The 17,526-nt window shown below is 40.0% G+C and overlaps 1 protein-coding gene across 1 annotated transcript in view; it reads left to right on the top strand.

The window, feature by feature from the left end:
* The window catches only part of CFAP54 (cilia and flagella associated protein 54), a 360,163-nt gene that overhangs the window by 289,682 nt on the left and 52,955 nt on the right, over positions 1 to 17,526 (top strand). Inside the window, exons 65-66 of the mRNA XM_062202023.1 lie at positions 7,371 to 7,477; positions 10,949 to 11,090. Coding sequence (XP_062058007.1) covers positions 7,371 to 7,477; positions 10,949 to 11,090 — 249 coding nt within the window. The remainder of the gene's footprint in view (positions 1 to 7,370; positions 7,478 to 10,948; positions 11,091 to 17,526) is intronic.

Raw genomic sequence — 17,526 nt, 5'->3', positions numbered from 1 at the left:
TTTATGCTTTCCTGGCCTACAGAGAGATACACATGTAAGACAAACTTTAAATATAGTATTCCTCGGTGTTAATCAAAGTCTTGTCTTGTCTTTACTCCATGGACTGTATTGTCTCTCTGGGTCTGTTGTCTCCTCCAAAATCTAATCCTGAGTATGCAAAATGACATAGGGTGAAACTTAATTCCTGAAGGGGGAGGATGAGTCGGGAATAGTAATAATGACTGGTCAGATACAGATCAGACAGGAAGTCAGTTTGGGGTCAGCAACAGGTCCAAGAGAATGTGAAAAATGAGATACCAAGATAAGATGAGCCGAGAGTGATCATGGGACTAAAAACAATAATGCTCTTTACTTTGACTCATTAAATCCTCACACCCATCCATGGGGTAGGGATCTCCACACCTCCAGTTTATAAATGAGGAGGCAGAGAGATGCACGTTTAAGTAACTTGGACATAATTGCAAAGTGAGTAGTTGGCAGAGACATACCCAGGCATGCTGGCTTCCGAATCCATACTCAGGACAACCATACAAGTGAGTCTAGTTTTATTATTATTTAGAATTCTGATCTCAGACTGTTTTTGAATTCAGTTATCTATACCACACCCAGTTAGAAAAGGCTTTAACCATGTAGTGTGCATAGCCATTGACAAGTAGCAGCCTGGAGAAGAGGAAAATCATTTTCATTATCAGAGGTCAAATATGAAGCATATTCTCTATTGAAATTTTTCTGCTCACATACCTTAGGGAACTTCATTAGCTCTTACATTACCGATGTAATGAAAAATTCAGAAACTTGAAGATATGTGTTGACAGGTGCTGTAAGCACTGAAAAAGTACAAGGTGTCACTCCTGTATTCAGGGATTTTTATATATCAGTCTGCATGTCAAGATTAACTAACAAACAAACAAACAAAAAAAACAAGTGTAAACACCGTAAGACAGTATGTGATCTTCACCTAATCTCTCTGGGACTCATTTTATTTTTTTTTTTAAAGTTTTGCCAAATTTTCCATAATTTGAGAAGTCAAATTTTGAAAGACCTCTAAATAATACGAAATAATAGTCCTCTGTCCAGAACTCCTCATCCCTGATTCCCTTCCTCAAATCCGTTTATGTTCAACTTTTTCTTCTGCCTTTGTTTTCCTGATGTCTTTTTAGCCATATATCTAAATCATACGCTCACATGACAATTTCCTGGGCAATCAGCTTCATACATTATGATGAAAGATAAAAGACTGTGTCAACCCCTTTGCCTGTCTCACTCACGCTCGTCCCCTCTGCACATCCTCCTAATTGAGTTCCATCTCAATTCTTCTTTAAATCAGTCAGTGTTACTCTGTGACCATAAATCTAACTCACAGTGGAGCCAAATGTGGTACTATTTCCCTTCTTCCTGTCTTCTTTTCTCAAGAAAAACATTGCCTTATCTTCAATTTAGTTTTCTAAGTACTTTAGAATCTCTAATTCGTCCCAAACTTTCAGAGAAAGTTAAAGTATAGTCAAATTCACCAGTTTATCTCTGAGTTCCATTTTTCTGTTCTTCTTCCAACTCATGCTCCAGATTATCTATTTTCTTGGCTCAACTGTTATCTGAGTCCATACCCCTTGGGGCAGGCATTTGATGCGGCAGTTAAGTCACCCCCTGGACACCCACATTCCATATGAGAGTGTCCAGTTCCAGGCCCAACGCCTCCACATCCGACCCAACTTCTTGCTAGTGCGCATCCTGGGAGGCAGCAGCTGATGGCTCAAATACCTGGTTCCTGCCACCCATGTGGGAAACCTGGATTGAGTTTTGGGCTCTTGGCATTGATCTGACCCAGCCCTGGCCCTTGTGGCCACTGAAAGAGTGAGTCAGCGGGTGGGGGATCTCATTCTCTGTCTCTCTGCCTTTAAATAAAATGAAAATCAATAACAAAAACTTAAAAACCCATCTCTCGTGGAAAAGAAGTCCCATTCTCCATTCTGTCAAGAATTCCTTCATCATTCTCTTAGTTCCCTTTAATTCTCTCACCTGTGTCAGACGAACACATCTTCCAGCTTCCAGAGAAAGGTTTATCATAAAAACAAGTCCCTTTGTGGAAGGAGAGCATCGTTACAGATCGGGATCATCCGGAGCAGCTTTGCACAGGACATAGTTCACTTGCAGATCATGAACCACCAAAATAGGACCAAATATGTAAGGTACAAGGAAGCTGCTCTCTTACGTGGAGGATATTTTTTTTTTTTTTTTTGACAGGCAGAGTGGACAGTGAGAGAGAGAGACAGAGAGAAAGGTCTTCCTTGGCCGTTGGTTCACCCTCTAATGGCCGCCGCGGTAGCGCGCTGCGGCCGGCGCACCGCGCTGTTCCGATGGCAGGAGCCAGGTGCTTCTCCTGGTCTCCCATGGGGTGCAGAGCCCAAGCACTTGGGCCATCCTCCACTGCACTCCCTGGCCACAGCAGAGAGCTGGCCTGGAAGAGGGGCAACCGGGACAGGATCGGTGCCCCGACCGGGACTAGAACCCGGTGTGCCGGCGCCGCAAGGCGGAGGATTAGCCTATTGAGCCACGGCGCCGGCCACGTGGAGGATATTTTATAGCTCTCTGTCGGTGTAGTCCAAACCGCATGTGGGACAAGACTCAACAATAGAGACAAAAATAACAGTTGAATCCAGATGCAAATGATCAATATGCACGTTTCCTGTAAAAAAAAACAAAAACAAAAACAAAAACCAAAAAACTGCTGGCAAGATGTCACAGGCTGCTCCCTAGCGTGTTTCAGACTCTAGGACAGGACGACATCAGTCACTTGTTGGTATATTTTATTCAGGTTTGGCCAAGGGCGATAGCTTGACTATGTTTCCCTGAAATGCTAATGGAGTTGCAAAAGACTGAGATTATTCAACAAGTAAAAAGACTTGGAATGTCTGAAAAAAGTATTTTTAATGCTTAATTCATTGTTTTCTAGGTGTAAATTATATTCCCTCTAAAAGTGGCAGGTACTGCACCATTTTCTGTAACAATCCTGCATTGCTATTGAGAAGTCCAATTCCATTCCCTTTTGTTTGTTGGACTTTTATCAGAATGGTTTCTAGATTTATTATCACTGGGCTGGTGTTTTGGCATAGTGGGTAAAGCCACCACTTGCAAAACTGGCATCCAATAGGGGTACCAGTTCATGTCCTGGATGCTTCCCATCTGGTGGGCTGGGAAAAGCAGGGGAGGATGGCCCAGGTGCTTGGGCCCCTGCTATCCACATAGGAGATCTGGAAGAAGCTCTTAGCCCATGACTCCAGCTGTTGCCACCATCTGGAGAGTGAACATCTCTTTGTCTCTCTCTCTGTCTCTTTCTCTCTCTCTGTAACTGACAAATATCTCAAAAAGCTTTATATACCAGGAGTATATAATAATTAAAAAATTTAATTCAAAATTTTTTTTCCAGCACTGTGATCATTTCGTCAGATCCAACAGGAGGAAGAGAGGATTTATTTTCAGATTATCCAGATTACAGATGCATAATATAAATTATTTTTGTATTTACACTCTCATTCTTTTTTAGGAAAAGCTTTATTAAGATATAATTCACACCCTACAATTCACCCATTTAAATTGTATAATACAATATAATGTAACGTGTTCACAGAGCTGTACAACCTTCACCACAATTTCAGAACTTTCTCTTCACATAAAAAAAGAATCTCGTAAGCATTAGTAGTTGTCCCCATTTCTCTCTGTCATCACTTCTGTGCTTTCCTCGCTCCAGGCAGTTATCTACTCTCTGTTAGATATTTGTCAATTCTGGACAAGTTTAAAAATACTCTTCCTTTCTAACTATAATTACGTATCCTTTGGCCAACATCTGTGACATCCTTTCCTCACCACCACCACCACCACCTCCACCACCACCTCCACCACCATCTACAACTCTACCTCAATTTCTGTGAGATTAACTTTTAAATTCCACATAAGATGAGATCATGTGGTCTTTTGTTAGTGTCTGGCTTATTTCATGTAACATGGAGGCCTCCAGGTTCACCTTTGTTGTTGCAAATGTTCCTTCTTTTGTGGCTGAATAGTGTTCCTGTGTGTGTGTGTGTGTGTGTTACATTTTCCTTATCTGCTCACTTGATAGGCATCTAGGCTGAATCCATATCTCGGCTATGGTGAGCAGCGCCGCAGTAAACATGGAAGTGCGGGTATCTCTTTGACATTCTGATTTCAATTCTTTTACGTAGCTTTGTACCAAGTGTGGAATCCTAGTTCTTTATTTGTGACTTTGGAACATCTAACGCTCTTCTTTCTATCACTTGTGAGCTGAAATTCCTTCATCTGCCTTGGTGTGTGTTTTTCTTCTGTTGTGCTGAAGCGTACCCTCCTTAATCTGGAAAGTCATATTGTTCAATTCATGGAGATTTTCTTCTTTGATAATTTCTTCCCTCTGATTATCTCTGTACCTTCTGAAATTTCTATTATTCCTTTATTTAAACTGGTGGGTTGAGTATTTTTCTCATTGTTTCTCCCTTATTATTCATATTTTCATTAATTTTGAGGAGATTTTACTTTATGTTTCCAATCTTTTACTGACTGCTTGGTTGTGGTTAGCGTACTTTTTAAGTTTTAAGCTGTCTGTGTTGTTCACTGATAGCTCCATCTTTATGGTACCATTATTTCATGGATGCAATATTGTCTGTCTTCTGTCTGAGGGTGTTAATTATAGTTTCATTAAAGTTCTCTTCTGCTGTCTGTCTTGCATCTGATTCTCTAATTTCCTTTCTTCTGTAAGTCTTCTGCCTTTCTGTAAGTTTCTGCCTTTCATTTCCTGTGTAGTGACTCTTGGCTGCCTATTCTCATTTAGAATAAGGTACTAGAAAGCATATTGGGTCAGGCTTATTGATTTATAGGTCTCATCGTAGGATAGATGCGTAAGGAGCCAGTATTCTCATTAAAGGATGCTGAAATGTCAGGACATCTGTAGGTGTTTTCTCTTTCACTGCTCAAAAAAGCGACTGCCGGAGAGTGGAAGAGAAGCTCTGATTCAGAATGTAGACTTTCACTTAATTCCAATGTTTTCAATACCTAATGTCCTCGAGCATAGGTCCTCTCTGATTTGACATCAACAGACAGCAAAGTAGAAGAATTTCACAGAGGGGACAGAAGGTGTGAGGGGGGAGGTCTCTTCTGGCTGCCTATGCGCAGAAAAGAGATGGGAGGGGTGTTGTCGACAGCTCCTGCTTGTAGTTCCACCTACTCCTGCCTTTTTTGTTTTTTGTGTTTTAAAAAAGATTTATTTGAGAGTCTGGTACCTGTGCTCAAGGTCAACCCACCCACTCAGGCAATACCAGCATGCTGCAATTGTGGATGTCATAAAACTTATGGAGATGTCATAATCATCTGCAAAATAATAAAAGCTGTTAGATGTCATTACTGTAGCACTGACATCATAATCAATGGTGATATCACCGCTGGGATGTGATAAAATACCATTATGATTTTATAAAATCCATTGTAACCCCATTTTACATACCATGTGATGTCATAAGCCAGCATTGTACATTATAATAAAGTATGGTGACATGAAATGATTGTAATATCATAATCAACTTTAGTGTCATAAAATCATTGTGATCTCATAAACTCAAGATTGTGATTCAGTAATCAATCATAATTTCATCAAACACCAATGTGAATTCATAATTTATTGTGGTATTGATAATAAAATTTATGATTTCATAATTGATTGGTATGTCATAGAATCCATTGACATGTCAAAATGAATTGTTATACAAACAATTTTAATTCCCAAAAAACCACTGTGAATCCATAAAACTACTTTGTGACATTATAAGCAACTGTGAAGTAAAAGAAATGCAGGTGATATTAATGAATTGTGGTCATACAGCACTATTATGATGTCACAATCTTTGTAATGGCATGTACAAAATTCATGTGATGTTTTAACTTAATGATTGCAATGTCACAGAACTAAAATTGTTACATTATGAAATGATTATGATGGCAAAATCAATTTTGATGTTATAAAGTCATTGTAACATCTTGACTCTACAACTATGATGTCAAAATTAATTATAATATCATTAATAGCCTTATGTCATAATCAATACTGGTGTAATAAATCAACTTGTATTATAAATTAAAAAAGGATTTATGTATTTATTTGAAAGTCAGAGTTACAGAGAGAAGAGGAGAGAGAGAGGAGAGAGAGAATCCTCTATCTACTGGTTCATTCTCCAGATGGCTACAATGGCCAGTGCTGGGCCAAGTTGAAGCCAAGAGCCAGGATCTAGGAGCTTCAACCACATCTCCTATGTGGGTTCAGGGCTCCAAGTACTTAATTCATCTGCTGCTGCTTTTCCTAAGCCATTTGAAGTGGAGCAGCCAGGACACGAACCTGCTCTGGCTGATGTTTAAGGCAGCAGCTTTACCTGCTACACCTGGCCCCTTTACCCACAACTCATACCTTCTAAGAGGCTTGAGCCTCCAGTCCTAAAGCCTTTGCAGTGTTCCCATCCAAGCTTGTTGCTGGCAACCTCTCTGCAGGTTCTTAGGACACCACCTGTCCTCTCTACTGTGACAGCTATGTTCTTTCTAAGCACTTTCTTCTAAGTGTCATTGACATCTCTTGTCTGCTTCTCCTTCTTTCTTGTTCTTTCTATCCTTGTGGATTTATGCTTTTAAAAAGTCCCTTTACTCTTAGGTTAGTCTGATATGCCAGGAAGCAACAGAGGTCAATGCAGGAGCCCAGTCTGTCCATGTTGACGGGCAACTCTGGGTGTTAGCTTTCTTATATCTCCCATGAAGGAATTAGATCAGATTGTCTCTACATTTCTGTGAATCCCAAATCCCGTGTCCATGACTGGATATGAGTACTCTATCCTATGGGACAGACTCTAGGGATTGTCAAACAGCAGGGAAATAACTGGAGCATAAATCATCAAGAGAATACTTCAGTATTAAGGGTGGGAAGTTGTGTACAGACTGAGTGAGTGAGGGGCAGTAAAGGGCACAGCATAACTGCATGCATGGTAGTGGCTCTGCCCACTGACAGGAAAGGTGCAGATGCAGAAGAAATAAGAAACTAAGTTGTATGTTCATCAGCTGTGTGTCTAGTACTTTCCATAGAGGGCCCCCAAAGACTGAGATTTAAACCTAATCACAGCACATGAAATGTCACTCTTCAGAAATAAATTATTACCAAATAGTATTTATTTTCATCTTATAACCTTTGCGCAGTCCTTGTTCATATTACTTCTCTTTTAAAGGAATTGGGACAAAAACATCACTTTTCTAAAGAAAAACTTTTTAAAGTGCCATGTTGCATTTCTGGAGGCAAAGTGTGATTTTGATGTCACATTTTATTTTTCTTACAGGTTTTGTTGTTGTATGCATATAATATGAAGCCCCTGAAGATTTCAGACATTAGATATTCTGTTAGTAGCAGTGTGTATACTGGCTCTTTCTGGATTCCACTGACCAGGCAAGCAAAGATGAATTATCTACTGTTCTCTAGCCCTCTTTGTGACAAAGGGTAAATCATAGGAGACCTTTGAAAATACTTTTAAAGATTCTTATTTAGAGGAGAAGTGTTCTGCAGTGGTTAAGCATGTGAACTCTGAAACCCATAGGCCTTGGGTCAAAAGCTGGGTGTACACCCATGTTACCTTCACAACCCCGAACAGTTTATTTAACCTCTCTATGCCTCAGTTGCCTTATTAGTAAATGGGGAATAATAAGGTGGTAGTGCCTAGGGTTGTTGAAGGAACAGTCAATACATTTTAGAAAGATTATAGACAATACAAGGATATCTGCACTACATTTTCCCTGTAATTCCTTGGGAGTTTAAAGAATAATGTAGCTGTATATAGGGTTGCATAATTAAGCCCTAATTTTACCACCTTCCCTGTCTCAACTTTCACTCTGTACTGAATTCTATTTTGTGTTGTTCCTAAAGCCCAAGGTCTGTTTCCCAAGTTGCGTTCCTCCCTTTCTATCAAACTGAAAATATCTCTAACTTTTGCTTGTCTCATTTCTGTTTTCCCAATTGTCTTTACCAAATTGTTAGTGTTAAAAATTTTTTTTCATGGCTTAGCTAGTTTACTTTTGACTCCATTGTTCATTCACCTCGTGACCTCATCCCCCAGTATCTCCACCAAAGGATGGAAACGATGCTACCTTTTGGGTTATGGTTAGGATCCAGTCAATGTATGAACACGGTTTTGAAAAATTGAAAGCACTAACACCTGTCAGGGTCTGCTTCTGCCCAGCCAAGTGCCTAGTATGTGCCTAGTGAGTGGTGAATTGGAAATTCTCTGTCCTTCCCTAGAGAGTCTTGTCATGCTCCATGATTTTCATTTTGAAGGACTTCTTGGCCTTGCCATGAAAGAGAATAAAACAAGAGTTGTTTCAAGAGCTGGCATACTTTCAATTATTCAGTCAATTTTATTTCTTTTTTCTTTTTAAGGGAAATAACAGAAAACCTAGGCCCAGGTTATATACCAGTACAGCTAAAGAACAACATTAGGAAAGTGTCCACTGGTCTAGTGAATCCAGAAATACTGCATGCATTTTATTTTTCCAACATGGTGAAAATGATTATAATTTCAAGAGAGCAGAAAGTCATCAAACTGATGGACTTCTGCATTTATTTTAAGAGTCTTAATTTTGGTGTTTTTATGATCAACAGTAGGGTTACTTAACATAGGAACAAACTCCTGTCACCAAGCACTGTAGAGGAGGGTACCTAGTAAACTTCATCTGGTCTGTCTTTTGGTGGCACTGAGAGAATGGACTATTTCTGTAATCAAAGGTGGCATTCCATGTGTTCTTATGAAAGTCAAGATCAGTACATGAGGAATTGCTCTTGATCCTTCTTTAGAAGGCAAAGATAAAATGAATAAGATGGGTCACAAAAAAAAAAAAAACAGGCCAAAGAAGAAAAAACTTGAGTAACATATGAATCATAGTTGCTCCTTTTAATCTCACTTCCTCATCTCCCAGTTAAATTCTCATTAGGAAAAATATATTTTAAATTTTGGCACTTTTCTTACAGCAACAAAGGAAAAGATAGTGCTCTCAATGAATATACATGCAGACTTCTGTGCAGTTTTGCCTGAATGGTAGTTACACTGTTGTGTCCAAGATCAAGTTTTCTGCCTGATATTCCCGCCTTTAAGCCTTCTGACACCCACATTTCTGGTTCTAGTTGGATGCAGCTGCACAAGACACAGCATCTTGAGTGACAGTGTCCAGTAGCTCTTGAGAACAGAGGCTATGGGGAGTTGACATGGTAGATGCTTGCTGGTGGTGCTAATGATGGAAGTCAAAAAGGATGGACCACATCCAGAGAGGACAGGTGAAGAAGTCCATGGGGAGAGAGGGAAATCAGGATCACTCTTCCAACATGGCCACAATGGCCAGGGATGGACCAAGCTAAAACCAGGAACCTGGCGTTCCATCTGGGTCTTCCATGTGGGTTGCAGAAGCCCAAGCACTTGGGCCACCACCCTCAGTTGCCTTCCCAGGCACATTAGCAGGGATCTAGACCAGAATCAGAGCAGCCAGGATCCAAACCATTGCAGGCAGCAGTCTAAACTGTTGCACAGCAATGTTGTCCCCTGATGATCTAGTTTATTAATTTGTGAATTTTCCAAATAGACTTTTAACAATAGATCTTCACATTGTAAATATTGCCCCTTTAAATAAAAACTTTCCAACATTACTATATAAATTAATATCTTCTTATGTATAATTAAGGCTACTTTTATCGCTGAGAACTGTTTTAGGATAATCAAGCATAGCACCATGCTGCAAATGAGAATGCTCAGGAAAGCTGGAAAATTGACATTCATACACACAAGAATACTTCAAAAGATTTGTGGGAAAATGAAATTAAAAGTTACATATTTTGGTGCAAATTTTTTTGAAATAATGCATAGTTTTTTCGCATTATATTTTTTCATGAAATTTTTGAAGACCTACCCATTTGCTTAGATTTCAAAGTATTGCACCAAAATACCTTATTAATTTTATTTGCCACAAAATTTTGAAGTACTCTCATATATTCCTGATGCCAGTTTTCTTTTTTGAATCATTTACGTCTTTCTCAAACAATTTCCTTCCTTGCTTGAATGGAGACATACATACACACAGGCATGCCCTTATGTGTTGTACCTGGAGTATAGATTCATTGAAGGTAAGGCAGGTAGCTGTTTGTCACCTCCAACTGTAAGCCTTGTGCCTTCTGCCTCCACCCTACTATCCCACCCTTGCCTTCAGAGCATCCACTGGGCACTGGGCTGTGGCCCCAACACTTTCTGTCTTCAGCACTGTTGCCACGGTGCCCTCTACCCTCCTCCTCAGTTTCTGCTTTTCCTTCCTCTGTGATTTTTTTTTTCTTCCTATCTCCCAGCCCCCTCCTTAAATATGTTGAATTGTTGTGGGCTCAACTAATTGGCCCACAACAGTCATCCGCTAGCTTATCAAAATTCTTATCTTTGAATCAGCCAGTAATGGCATGGCCTTAGAACTCACATAGGAGAAAGTCTTCTATGTATTGCCTGAGTTTCCTTGCTCAAGGAGATATTTATTTACTTTATTGTCTTTTTTTCAGCAATAATTGGAGTGTGTTCCTTGTCTTTGCTGTGCCTTTGCCAGTTTGTATTTACCTAGCCGTCTGTGTGAAGGACACCATATTCTTGATGAGAGTTAGGGCTTGTGTGGTTTGATTGAAGAAATGATTGAATAGGTAGTGTTTGGGGGTGTCAGAAATCTTGTTAAATACCAGAGGGCTTTTTATGTCTCTGTCTCTCTCTCTCTCTCTCTCTCTCTCTCTCTCTCTCTCTATATATATATATATATATATATATATTTATTTATAATTGTTTCTAAAAATTGGTACATGCTTGTGTTAACTTTTTAAGTAAAATACCTATGTATTTTTTATTTTTAGAGTTATTTCAATTCATGAGAAACTGTCTAACCTGGCACAGATTGCTGAGATATCATTGCCAGCAACTCCTGAAGCTACTTCAAATGAAGACATAGATAAAACAGAAGAAAGGGAAGAAAAATCAATTGATAAAGAAATGGAAGTAAGTTACTAAATAATGGAAAGTGGCATTGTAGCAGGATGAATGTCATCACACCTAGCCACCTGAATTATCTTTTTACTTCATCAAAGCAGAATCGTGTAACTAAACTTGAACTTTGTGATTTTTTTGCCCTCTATGTTCTCCATTTATACTACTGATATGACCAAACTCTTTAACATGTAAATTGTGTTTCCTTCAAAACTCCTCTAAGCACTTGGATTATAAAAATCTGACAGTGGGCGAAAATAAAGTTTATCTATAAAAATTATTCAGATGTAACTGCAAATCCTAAGAAACAACAGTTTCTAGCTTTATAACAATACTTTTATTTTTTTTACTCTATCATTTAAACATTTTATTACCCAAGTAACGAGTGAAGAAAATTATAAAATACAGGTAAACATGTTTTCTTTCATTTTCTATGCATATTATTTCTCTAGAAAAAAAAAAGTTGAGGGGGAGATATTATTCTATTAACCTGATCATACAGATGTGTGGTTTTAATGTTAACAGATGTTTGTGCTTTGAAGGGTGGATCATGTCCACTCACTTGATTTCTGAACCCATTAAGAAGTGGGGTATGAGAGGCAGATAGATATATGGAGATGATGTCAGGATCACCCATGACAAAGTTGATTAGCAAGCGTGGCTTAAAATCTATGGCCAAATGAAATTATTAATATTTTACCCATGTTTTAGCCAGAGTTACCCAACAGTCCCACAGTCAACTGGCACATTCGTGTAACCACAGGGCTTCTCTATTCCCCTCTGCCCCTTGCCATGCTTACTACAAGGAGGAGCAAAGATAATGGTTCTACAGGTAAGGTACCTCTAAAAAACATAATCAAAGATCACCCAGAAGAGCTGAGCCTAGCATACTCTCTTCCTTTTCCTAAGCTTGCCAGTCAGCTAACTCGCTTCTCAGTCATGGGAGTCAATTAGTGACAGGTCCAAAAGAAGCTGGACGTGTTCCTCCTTCTCTGGGAGTGGAGTGGAAATTCCTTTTCCTCTAAGAAATGAGAGGGATAGGGAATGCATGTTCTCCCCAAAGCACCGACTTTTCAAATTTCCACTTCTCCATGAATCTAATTTCTTCACATATATGTAAAATATATATATATGTAAACACCTGTTATATATATATATATATATATATATATATATATATTCTTTTCTTTTTTCGACAGGCAGAGTGGACAGTGAGAGAGAGAGAGAGAGACAGGGAGAAAGGTCTTCCTTTACCGTTGGTTCACCCTCCAATGGCCGTTGCGGCCAGTGCACCGTGCTGATCCGAAGCCCGGAGCCAGGTGCTTTTCCTGGTCTCCCATGCGGGTGCAGGGCCCAAGGACTTGAGCCATCCTCCACTGCACTCCCGGGTCACAGCAGAGAGCTGGACTGGAAGAGGGGCAACGGGGACAGAATCCGGCACCCCGACCGGGACTAGAACCCAGTGTGCCGGCGCTGCAGGTGGAGGATTAGCCTATTGAGCCGTGGTTCCGGCCAGCACCTGTTTTATATATATATATTCTATAGTTATTGACATTAACAAAAATAGATCTAAAAGACTTAATATGAGAAGAGACAATCTCCTGCCCAACTTCTCACTTCACAGTCCTGTTCTATAGAGGCAACCACCTTCAGCTCTGTCAGCTATTTCTACATTTGTAAATGCAGCCATGAAAGGTGAGGTAACAAACAACTTTCTAATCTGAGTATGTCAACTAAGGACCTGTTCATGTCTCCACCTGCCAGCAGCCAGGTTGACGTCACACCCGTTCTACAGACATCAGCAGTCACTGTGGTAACAGGGAAGAAAAAGGGCATAAAACATGCTAGCTCTCGAAGCGTACATCATTTCGCCTCCAGTGACATTTCAATAGCCAAATAAGTCACATGATGTACCAACAATGTCACCATTGGTTCAGAAGAAAGAAGCCAGGGGGAATGGCGCCGTGGCTCACTTGGTTAATCCTCCGCCTATGGCGCCAGCATCCCATATGGGTACTGAGTTCTAGTCCCAGTTGCTCTTCTTCCAGTCCAGCTCTCTGCTGTGGCCTGGGAAGGCAGTGGAGGATGGCCCAAGTGCTTGGGCCCCTGCATCCGCATGGGAGACCAGGAAGAAGTATCTGGCTCCTGGCTTTGGATCGGCGCAGCTCCAGCTGTAGTGGTCATTTGGGGGGTGAACCAACGGAAGGAAGACCTTTCTGTCTGTCTTTCTCTCACAGTCTGTAACTCTACCCGTCAAATAAAAAAAAAAAGAAAGAAGCCAGAAATGTGATGATACTTTAAAAAGTTTGTGGAAGATGGAATTAAAAGAAAGTTATTTTGATGCAAAACATTTTTTAATTCATGCATTGTTTATTCATAATGTACATTTTCCATGAACTTTTTGAAGTACCCTCATATTTAACAGTGCTAATGACAGATGCAATTCATTGTGTTGTCTTGTGGCACCAATTTTGGATACCTATTGACTTTCAGGTATAATATACAGTGACTTACCTCACTTATGCTTCTCTCCAATTTCTCTTTTTTTTCTAATATTGTTGTATCAAAATTTAGTTAAATGAATATTCAATATTTTTATTATTAAGACCCTGTAAACAATGTTCACTGCGAAGTCAAATAGTGTACTATGGTTATTTTTCTTTCCTGTAGGTCTGATTTGTGTGTCTTTATTCTTAACTTTATATCTTTATTTTTTTTAAAGATTTATTCAATTATTTGAAAGTCAGAGTTACAGAGAGAGGAGAGGCAGAGAGAGAGAGAGTGAGGTCTTCCATCTGCTGGTTCACTCCCTAATTGGCTGCAATGGCTGGAGCTGCATTGATCCGAAGCCAGGAGCCTGGAGCCCCTCCAAGTTTCCCATGTGGGTGCAAGGGCCCAAGGACTTGGGCCATCTTCTACTGCTTCCTCAGGCCATAGCAGAGAGCTGGATTGGAAGTAGAGCAGCGGAGCCTTGAACCGGCGCCCACATGGGATGCTGGAACTGCAGGAAGCGGCTTTATGTGCTATGCCACAGCACTGGCCCCTATTCTTACCTTTAAATGAGATCTTTCATATGCTCACTCACGGGTTCCTACTCAAAGATTCATACTTAGTAAGTAATGTGTCAGTCCCATTTTCCTCTTGGTTTCCCTGCTCCAGTTGATGAGGACTGGCCACTCTTAATCTTAAGCACTCTTTTTTTTTTTTTTTTTTTTTTTTTTTTTTGGACAGGCAGGGTTAGAGAGAGAGACAGACAGAGAGAAAGGTCTTCCTTTTTCCATTGGTTCACCCCCCAAGTGACCGCTCTGGCTGGTGCATTGTGGCCGGTGCACTGCGCTGATCTGAAGCCAGGAACCAGCTGCTTCCTCCTGGTCTCCCATGTGGGTGCAGGGCCCAAGCACTTGGGCCATCCTCCACTGCATTCCCGGGCCACAGCAGAGAGCTGGACTGGAAGAGGAGCAACCAGGACAGGACTGGCGCCCCAGCTGGGACTAGAACCCCGGGGTGCTGGCGCCACAGGTAGAGGATTAGCCTAGTGAGCCACGGCGCCGGCCTTAATCACTCTTAATTCCTCTCATTCTGGGTCCTCCCTTTGCTGTTTTCCTGGTTCGGTTCCCGGGTCTTTAATTTCCATTCCTGCTTTTCTTCACTGAAAGCCTTCAATACCATCTCTTTATTTTGGCTTGGTGTATCTCTTCTCTTAAGTCATTTTCTTCTATGTTAGTACCTATTTAGTTAACAATAGTAAAAACATTTTTAATTTGTAAAGAACATCACTAATGTGGCTTTTGTTTTCTTGTTTGCAATATCTATGAACTTTTATTCTATGAAGGTAGAAAAATTAATAACTTCTGATTTTCTGAGTTTGTTTGTTGGCATTTCAATCTCAGTTTAACAGTAGAGTGAATGAAGCATTTTTCATTATTATGAAAGCAACAAGCCCAGATGTAGAAGAAGGAATTGGGCAAGTATCCTTTCAAAATGCCACTTTCCAGTGTTAGTGTCTTCTGTACTGTGTCTCTGAATTTATCATGGGGCAGATTTCCTAGACTTCTGCTTGCAGATTCTTTCCCATGTCCTCAGTTACAACTCTGTGAACTATGATGCGTGCTGATGTCTGAGTACGTATAATAAGTCCTCCAGGAGATCATAGAGTTCAGCTTACCCCGAAGTGAGGTTTGTTTATATAGATGGGGAAATGGATTCTTCTCAAGTGTGTTACTGCCCTTTCACGTTTGTTTTCGGGAATTCAGCTCTCTTTTCATTTTCGCAGTACTTTTGTAGAGAATTTACAATCACAGTTTTTCAGTCAGATCACACTTATCCAATTGCTGCCTTGGAGTCATAGTCTGGAACCTTTCTTGCTGAAATTGTCCCTAAATCCAATCTATATATACATAATGTTGTTCATGTATACAAAAGGATTGTTTCCTTCCGATCCCATCTGTCATTTGAACCCTGATAGTTTGAGGAAGGAGGGTGGGTGTCCATGGAATAAGGATTTGGGATTGTGTCTATTACTGATTTACTACCTAGGATCAGTCACTGATAAGACTGATTCAACTGGGAGGACTAACTTTCCTCTCACTCCTAAAACAAATTATTTTCTCCCTCTGCTCTGAGATGGAAGATGGGCTGTTTGGGTCGAAAGACAAGTTATCAAAATGTCTCTGGTGGTCAGAAGGAAGTATCAAATTCATGACAACGGGCTCAACGTCTGAGCCAAAAGATTGATTGTGATTATAAACAAAAGGAATAAATGGGGATTGAGGGTGGTGTTGGTGTCTGGATGTAAGTGTAGAGAGGAATCCAGAAGACCCACCTTGCCTTAATATAGGTGAGTCGTTTGCTTGCTTGGTGTGTTAGTGTGGGTCAACCCTCCAGTGGGACAAAGCCCTTTCCTTCTTGATGTTCTCCTCCACGTTTTTGAATTTGTTTTATTCCCTAGTTTTAAAGCAGGGAATTTTAGATATGTTCTAGTTCTGTTAGTCTGTATATATGAAAGAATGTCAGCAGATGGAAGAAACATTGCTATTTGTCTAAGTGAATTGGCAAACAAATTATCTCACAGTATTTGAGAGTCGAGAAATGGAAGTAACATTTACATTTTTATTTTTCCCCCACAGTATTAACCAGTACTTTTTTAAAAAAGGAAATTATATTCTGGATAATATCAAATAAATCCTATTGACAAAATCTGCTAGTTTATTGTCATGACAACCTTCATTTTATGCTAATTAGAAGTTAATTAGGACACTTGAAGAGATAGATTCTTTTCTGTGCCTAAACAGGATATTATAGCTTCTAGAGTCTGACATGTTTATTTCTGTTAAAGTGTAGATTGTTGGTAGTTTATTCAATAGAACCCCCAAAATATGCCTTTGGGTTGGTTGGGCTTTAATGAATCTTCTTGTTTCTTATTCCCTTCCTTTGATTTTTCTTCTTTTTCTGTTCTTCAAAAATCCTTAGGGTCCACACCAAGCTAAGGAATTCAGAATATAGACATTAATTTCTGATGTATTAGGAGGGCTACAAAACAGGTGTTCCAATCACTTCTGGCTTGAAAAGCCTTGTGTGTCTTCTAAGATGAATAGCAGTGGTTCAGGATGACTGAGTTGTTCCACTCCGTCATTCACAGCCCAAGGGTATGTTTAAAGCATCTCAGGTGCTTTAAAGCATTGGAAAGATGAAAACCATCCTGATTTTAAGGTGGAAACAGCCTATTCATAATAATATCATGCTCAAAACATGTCTGCTAAGTCACCGAAGGTTAGTTCAGCAAACATTTATGGAACGCTTGGATTGTACAAAGCAATTAAAATCAGTTTAGAGTCAATATGTCACAGATATAAAAGTACTAGGAAAACACAGAGAAAAATACAACTGGACATTAGCATCAATTAGCAAAACATTTTTGAGAAACCATTACTTGTTTCAGAAGTTGTCCAGGCTTGGAGAGGTGAGGACACAGAGATCAGTACAGCTGGGTCCTCGACATAGAGGAGCTTGTTTGTTTGAGTGTGGCCATAGATACACAGAGGTCATTATAGTGATCTCAGCCACCTGGTAGCTCTCTCATGGTAAAGTGGAGCATTCAAAGAAACATTAATCTGAAGTTCAAAACCAGTGAAAATAATATAAATCTTTAGAGGCTCTCATAGGAACATCCAAGGGAGATCTTTCAGTAATAAACAGCAAAACTTTCAAATGTTTTTCCTGCCTATCCTGCTCTTTTCTCTCTGACACCTACAGCAGCTCTTCTACATCTCCCTGATTTGACTCAAACTCCTAGACACCAGTCCCATGCACCCCCAACCCCACCGAGTCAGCAGAGTGTGCTGTTCCTCTTCTGCTTTCTATGTTATATAGTTCAGCTTAGGGGCTTCGATTTCTAGTTTTCTTATTTCCCCGTTGTCTGGATTATGCACTATACAGAAGGATAAGGTTC

Source organism: Lepus europaeus, chromosome 10 (genome assembly GCF_033115175.1).
Source record: "Lepus europaeus isolate LE1 chromosome 10, mLepTim1.pri, whole genome shotgun sequence".
Classification (NCBI taxonomy): domain Eukaryota; kingdom Metazoa; phylum Chordata; class Mammalia; order Lagomorpha; family Leporidae; genus Lepus; species Lepus europaeus.
Note: the sequence above shows the minus strand (reverse complement) of the source record. Positions and strands in the feature narration are given on the sequence as shown.